At 39.5% G+C, this 8,119-nt stretch overlaps 1 protein-coding gene across 1 annotated transcript; it reads left to right on the forward strand.

Moving 5' to 3' along the window:
• The first annotated feature begins 7,185 nt into the window (after positions 1–7,185).
• On the forward strand, positions 7,186–7,917 carry LOC116140234 (secreted RxLR effector protein 161-like). Its single transcript, XM_031425859.1, has 2 exons — positions 7,186–7,375; positions 7,469–7,917. The coding sequence occupies exons 1-2, from the start codon at positions 7,186–7,188 to the stop codon at positions 7,915–7,917; spliced, it is 639 nt and encodes a 212-aa protein (XP_031281719.1).
• The last annotated feature ends 202 nt before the right edge of the window (positions 7,918–8,119 follow it).

Consider the following 8,119-nt stretch of genomic DNA (forward strand, 5'->3'; position numbering starts at 1 on the left):
ATAGCATAAAAAGGTTGGGCCCAAATTTTTCTTTTATTAAATATATACATTCTTTAAATACAAAAAGTTGTATCATGTACAAAACATCAAAACAGGGTGGACAGTGTAGCCATTTCCCTTCTCTTGTCGATGCCCATCCGACCGTGTCCTCACCTAGATCCTGCAAAACATGAAAAACAACGGGGTGAGCACAACTAATGCTCAGTAAGTAAATCCTCTACGCACATTCCCGTAACATCTCTCTCTAATTCTTTCCTTATAGTTCTCATTTATTCTCTCTTTATACTTCTCACTACTTTCTCTTTCTCTAACTCTTTTACTAACTCTCTTTAGTAGTCACGGCCTCATCTTACCGAGGCACGGCGGGACTCGCTCCCACTCTAGACTTCTACTCATTTTAGCCGATCGGCTCGGTTATGCATGGATTCGGAACCCTTGGCCATGTGGAGTATATAATCTCTCTCTCGGGTACTCTCGGGTATAGCCCTATCGCATGCACTCTCACGGGCTACACCACTTTTCTCTCTCTCATGCTCATGCCGCTCTCTCAATGCGGCGTACATGGAGGAAACTCTACCCATACTCACGGGTTTCCCATCGCATACCTACTCTATTCTCTTTTCTCTTCGTTCTCTAGTGCTCATTCTCTCTTCTCTCTCTTTACTCTTAAAGTAGCTTATACTCACATTCTCTACTGTGTCTCAAGCTACTTCTTAAGTGCATAAACAATGTGTATGGATAGTCATGCCACTAATGCACTAATGAAATGCCAAATACAGATTTCGTCAAAACAGTCATTCTGCACAGGTCACACTAAAAAGGCCATAACTTGCGTTTAAACATCGGATTGCTACGATTTTGGTCTCGTTTTAAAGCTTAAAAACAGGGCTACAACTTTTCTGTTTTGGTCTCAGCCCAGTTAATCCGTAAGATGCCCAAAATTCATTAGAAAGTTACGGCTGTGACAGGGCAGATTTCACTTAGGCATTTCCTCAAACAACTCATGTGCATCCAAAGCTCTACTTATCTATAACTCTACTCTTCTCTTAATCATCCAAAATGGGAGGAAAACCCACTCATACAACCATAATTCCTACCAAAGAAAACACTCCCAAAAATATTCATACACAACTCCTCCAACTTTAACTCAAACTCAACTCATCATTATGCAATCACAACACTTCTCATAACTCAATTAAATTCATATCAACATGGATAAATACTCATAACTTCTCAATTTCTCAGCAAGCATCATACATACATATACATACACAATCTTACTCAAAAGCTTATTCAAAACTCAACTTGGTTGGATTTACTTACCTTGTGAGGGAATAGCTTCTCTAACACTTTTCCTTTCCTTTGGTAGCTTGATTTCTCTCTACAACTTTAACAACAACAAACAACATAAGACTTTAACCAAAACATACTAAAACTCTCATCTAAAGCAGAATCCTTACCTTAGGATGCTTTAGATTAAAATCTACTCAAAACTACTCAAAAAGTCCTGGAAATCTTGAAGATTGGATGGAGAATTGAGAGAAGTTAGAGAATGGTTATGGCGGTGGAAATGAAGAATAAAGGGTTTCTCTACACTTTAAACTTTTTAACTCATATTATAACCACATTTCCCATTTTGCCCTTGCTCTTCCTTGGAAATTCCATCCATATCTCTTGATTATTTGCAAATACACCCTTATTACCAACACATTCTCAACTTAATTCCCTTACATTTTACTCCCCACTATTCCTACTAATTAGGTAGAATGGTATTATGCCCCAAAGGAAGAATTCTCTAGAAAACTCAAGAAACTTTTCAACTGGCTCGTCGCCGCGGCGAAGAAACTTCCGTCACCTCGGCAAAAAGTTACAGAGTCGACACCGCCTTACTAAGCCAACGTCGCCGCGGCGAAGACTATCTTCGCCTCGACGAAGACTGAACTTCTAAGAGTCCTCAAAACTCAACTAATTTCAAAGCAAACATTCAACCAACTCAACATACAAACTCAATTAAAACCAAACCAAAGAATACAGCAAATCTTAACTACGTACCTCAAGAGGGGCGTTACAATTGTCCCCCCTTAAAAGAATTTCGTCCTCGAAATTCACATGAATAACTCGGAATGCGAATTTGCATGTCTCGTTCTACCTCCCATGTCGCTTCTTCTACCTTGTGATTCCTCCCAAGGATCTTCACTAGCGGAATACTCTTGTTTCGGAGTTTTTAATCCTTCGATCTAGAATTTGTACTAGACGTTCCTCCACACAAGGTTCTCTGTTAACTCAACATCCTCTACACTCAGAATATGGGAGGGATCACTTACCTACATTTCGTAGCAATGAGACATGGAACACATCATGCACCTTGTCCATACTAGGTGGAAGTGCCAATCTGTAGGCAACTTTACCCACTCGTTGCAATATTTCAAATGGACTATGAATCTCGGTGCAACTTCCCTTTGCTCCCGAAGCGTATTACTCGCTTGTAAGGGAAACTCTCAGAAATACTTTATCACCCACTTGAAATTCCACTTCTTTCCTCTTTAAATCGGCATAACTTTTCTGTCGATCTTGGGCTTGTTTCATTCTGTTCCTGATTAATCTTACATCCTCATCATCTTCTGAGTCATCTCTGGCCTAAGAGCGGTACGTAACTCATCTTTTTCACCGATCTCATCCCAATGTAGTGGAGACCTGCATCGTCTACCATACAAAGCCTCGTAAGGGCCATCTTAATCGTAGACTGATAATGTTTGTTGTAGGCAAACTCCACCAATGGTAACATTTCATGCCAGGACATTCTATAATCCATACAGCAAGCTCTCAGCATATCCTCAAGCACCTGATTTGTTCTGTGTTTGGCCATCTGTCTGAGGATGATAGGCAGTACTGAAGCCAAACGAGTACCAAATCTCTGTAAACTCACCCAAAAAGCTGAAACAAATTTGGAATCCCTGTCGACACTATGATCTTGGGTATACCATGCAACCTGACTATCTCTTTCACATAAATTTGAGCAACTGATCCGAGGTGGTACTCTCCTTTACTGGAAGAAAATGGGCGGACTTAGTTAATCTATCCACAATCACTCATATAGCATTATAACCTCTCTGTACCCTAGGGAGACCTGTGATGAAATCCATTGAAATACTCTCCCATTTCCATTCGGAATACTAAGTGGCTGAAGCAATCCTGACGGCCTTTGGTGTTCTGCTTTCACCTGTTGAACATATTAGACATTTAGCTACAAACTCTGCTATGTCTTTCTTCATACCTGGCCACCAATAGCCTCTCTTTACATCTTGGTACATCTTGGTTGCTCCAGGATGAGTAGTGTACGGTGTGTCATGAGCCTCTAAAAGATTCTCTTTTTCAACTCATTATTCGGAGGAATGCACAACCGTTCTGAAATAGAGGACACCATCAACTACGTGAACTCCACTGTCTTGCCCTCACAACTTGCTACACTACTTTCTGACACCACTCATCAGCACTTGTTTTTCTCTAATCCTCCAATAAAGTAGACTGAATCTCTAACATGGCAATCTTTCCCGGAATCACTTCGATTGCTCTCTGCAAAACTCTTCTATCAACCTTTCTGCGTAGTGAGCTGGGACAAATAAGCTTTTCTACTCAAGGCATCAGCTACTACGTGGCTTCCCTGGTTGATACTTGATCTCACACTCATAATCCTTAACCAGCTCTAACCACCTTCTCTGCTCATGTTCAGCTCCTTTTGAGTAAAGAAATACTTTAAACTCTTATAATCAGTGTAATGTTACTCTTGGCCCCATAAAGGTAATGCCTCCAAATCTTAATGCAAAGACACCGGCTGCCAACTTTAAGTCATGCGTAGGGTATCTTGTCTCATACTCTTTCAAACTTTGAATAGAACTGCGTTGGGCTAGTGTCAAACTACCAATCGGTGCACAAGGTGCTCCGGTGATCTCAAGTCTAAGGATCACAGCACCACCATTCGTTAGCGGATTTGTTCCATAGACACTGGGGTTACCATCCATATGGAATCGTCTGGTGGGTCGGTCCAGTGAACTTGCCTACAACAAGCACCTATGTGTTGCACCAGGTTGTCACCAAACAACCTTGACAAGTGAGATCAGTCGCTAACTTTCGACAGGGTCGTTCAACACTATGATAGCCTTACCGTATTATCTGTGCCTTTATTCAGATAAACTAGGGCTATGGACATTTAGAATGGCCACCATATGTGCTCATAGGGTTTCATTATCAAGATTTGAAACACTTGATACCCTCGTCACGGTTCTACCATTCTAAGGACATATATCAATACATACATAATGATTTACGCGATATAGAATAAAATGCCTTTTATTGATCAATGAACATTATTACAAAGAGTAATCCTACAATAATTGATTGGCTCTAGGGCACCTACTCTAACAATGATACCAGCAGGAACTTGATTTCAGTTTGAAGAAGAATGGGGATGCTCAGGGGATAGCATAGGTAGAAGAAGAATCTCAAGAATGAGGGGTGTTTGAATTTCTCGCTGGGTTCAATCGAGATTTGGGTGTGAAGGGAGAATATCTCTATCGGCGACCCCATCCTTTATTTTACGAAATGATTTTGGAAGTGACAAGAGAAGAAAGTAGGAGGAGAGTGATGATGAAGGATAATGCTAATGTGAGCCTACTGGGCCTGAAATTTTTGCCCTAATGACTTATGGCTTCTAGACACACGAAGGATACTTGTTGGGAAATCATGGGAAGCCTGCTGATTGGAAACCAAGGCAGAATAATAGAAATCCTGGCTATCTAGTTGCGAATGATAATTAGGCTGAGAAATCTTAAGAGGTGAATTGGAAAATCCACTTCAAGCAGAGCATTAGTCCTAAGCAGCTAGAGCAACTCTACAAAATTTTCTCCAGCCTCCAACCTTTGGGTTAGTTTCCACAAATGTTCTCTGCTTTGTTAGCCAAAAAAGGTAATTTTTTGAGTGCCTTAAGTACTACTCTCGCACTAAAATCCCTTCGATTATTAACTCCAGTGCTTCAGATCACATGATGATGCTTACCATTTGTTCTCCGCGTACTCACCTTGTGTGGTATCTTAAATTTAGAATTGAGATGGCTCTCTCATTTGTCGTAGGAAAAGGGAGTATTCGAATCACTGATCTATAACCCTTGAGTATGTTCTTCGTCCCAAATTTTCCTATAATTTATGTGCCATAGCCAGCTAACAAAAAGTTTAAATTGTTCAGCTAAATTCTTTTCCTTTATTGTGTTTTCCAGGACCTATCATCAGGGAAGACGATTGGCAGTGCTAAAGTGTGTGAGGGACTCTACTATTTTAAGGAGCCAATGTGAGTGAACAATGTCAATTGCAATTGTGGATTCGTATTTGTTCTAGGGATAGTGAAATTTTGTTATGACATTTAGATGGGTCATCTTAATTTTCAATATTTAAACATTTATTGCCTTCACTTTCTCGAATAAGAAGATATTAATTTCAATGTGAAATATGTGAATTTGCGAAACATCAATGTACCTCTTTTTCTAAATCTCAATATAAACCCCAATTGTTTACCGTGATTCATAGTAACTAAGGGGACCTTCTCATATTCCTAATACAACCGCACAAATGGTTTGTTACATTTATGATGATCAACTTGGGTTTTGGGTTATCTGTTGAAAGTTGATGTTGTACTGTATTTATTAATTTCCACTTCGTGATTCGAACACAAATCCAAATCCTTCGTATTGATAATGGTACAAAATATTTCAACACTATAAGGAAATTATCTTAAAAAAACTGGGATAATCCACCAAGTTCGTGTGTCGATACTCCTCAACAAAACGGGGTTGTCGAATGCAAAAATGGACATCTCCTTGAAGTGCTCGGGCCTTTATGTTTACTACAAACATGCCACAAATGTTATGGGGGGATGCCATTTTGACATCTCTATCTCATCAATAGAAGCCTAGCCGTGTTCTTTTTTCGAGACACCTCTTTAGAAACTCCAGACATTTTCCTACCTCTGCCTCAGCTCTAATCTATCTCTAAAAGGTTTGATTGTATTGCTTTTGTTCACATTCACTCTAACATTTTACCAAGTTAGATCCTAGAGCTACTAAGTGTGTTTCATTGGTTTCCCCTACTAAAAAAGGTTACAAGTGCTAGATCCATCTACCAAAAAGGTATTTGTTAGCCTCGATGTTCATTTTTTTTGAAAACACTCTTACTTCCAAAAGCCCTCTTTAGAGGGAGAATTTGAGTGAAGATTGTTTTTTAGACTTTGATCTCTCTCTTTCCAAGCTTAGCCCCAACACTTAGCCTGAGCTTGTCACACCATCTCATTTTAATATACCATCTACAGAAGAAAACTTGAACTCTGGGGAGGTGTAGGAAAATAAAATGACAAAGAGCCAATTGTTTATTCAAAGAGGTCAAACTTGAGGAATAGGGAGAATCTCACACATGAAGCACCAGAGAGACAGAACCAGTGATAGATCTGAATACTCACGAGTCTCCTCCCAACCAGGTAATTCTAAGTCTCTTGATTTACCTATGCCCTTAGAAAACAACCTTGGTCATGTACTCTTCATCCTGTTTCAAGATTCGTATATATAATACTCTGTTTATTAAGTTTCATGCTTTCACCTCTAACCTTGATAGTACAGAGTTTCCAAAGAATATTAGGAGGCCTTGAAAATTTCCAAATGGAGAGAGGCAGTAATGGAAGAAACGCGGGCACCGAAAAAAGAATGAAACTTGAGAGGTGGTTGTTTACCAAAAGGGAAGAAACCAATTGGCTAATAGGGGTGTTTACTATTAAATGCAAGGTTGATGGGATGATAGAATGGATAAGCTGCCTGGTTGCAAAGGGATTTATAGAAATCTATGGAATTGATTACACAGAGACGTTTGTATTGTGGCAAGCTGAATACAGTTAGGGTTCTCTTGTCTTAAGCCGCAATTTTGGATTGGCCTCTTTAGTAACTTGACATAAAGAATGCATTTCTGAGGGGAAAATTAGAAGAAGAAGTCTTTATGACAATACCACCAGGTTTTTTGTAAAGGGGGTGAAGAAAACGGGTGTGAACTCAAGAAGTCCCTTTCGATCTCAAACAATCACCAAGAGGCATGGTTGATAGATTCACAAGGTGATAAAGAATCAAGGATATCACCAGGGCAATAAGATCATACTATGTTTTTCCAGCAAACTGGAGATGGGAAGAAGACAATCTTAATTGTCTATGTCGATGACATAAACCTAACTGGGGATAATATAGTAGAAATGGAGAGACTGAAGAAAACTCTATCCACAGAGTTTGAAGTAAAAGACTTGGGACAAATACGATATTTCTTAGGAATGGACGTTGCTAGATCAAAAGAAGGTATTAGTGTTTCTCAATGAAAATATGTCCTTGATCTTCTTACCAAGACCGACATGCTTGGGTGTAAATTGAGTGACACACCGATTGAAGCAGGAAAAAGAACAGAAGATATCAAAAAACCAGTGGAAAGAGACAAATATCAGAGACTAGTTGGGAAGCTTATATACCTATCCCATACTAGACCTGACATTGCATTTGCAGTCAGTGTGGTAAGTCAACATATGCATTCACCAAAGGAAGCTCACTTAGAAGCTGTGTACAAGATTCTCAGATACCTTAAGGGCTCCTCGAGTAAAGGATTATTCTTTAAGAAGAATGCAAGCAAGGAAGTAGAAGTCTTTATTGATGCGGATTGGGTTGGTTCGATAGAAGATAGAAGATCTACCATCGAGTATTGCACCTTTGTATTTGGAAACTTAGTAACTTGGAGAAGCAAGAAACATAATGTAGTGGCTATAAGCAGTGTTGAAGCTGAGTTTCGACCAGTTGCACAAGGGATATGTGAAGTTTTGTGGCTAAGGAAACTCTTGGAAGAACTTTAGATCATAATAAAATATTCAGTCAAACTGTACTGTGATAGCAAAGCAGCCATCAACATTTCTCTCAATCTAGTTCAACATGATAGGACCAAGCATGTAGAAGTGGACAAACATTTCGTTAAGTAAAAAGTTGAAGATGGAATCATTTGTACGACCTATGTTCTATGAAGGAGCAAACTACAGATACCTTCACCAAAGGGCTTTT

Source organism: Pistacia vera, unplaced genomic scaffold (genome assembly GCF_008641045.1).
Source record: "Pistacia vera cultivar Batoury unplaced genomic scaffold, PisVer_v2 Contig366, whole genome shotgun sequence".
In the NCBI taxonomy this organism is placed as follows: Eukaryota; Viridiplantae; Streptophyta; class Magnoliopsida; order Sapindales; family Anacardiaceae; genus Pistacia; species Pistacia vera.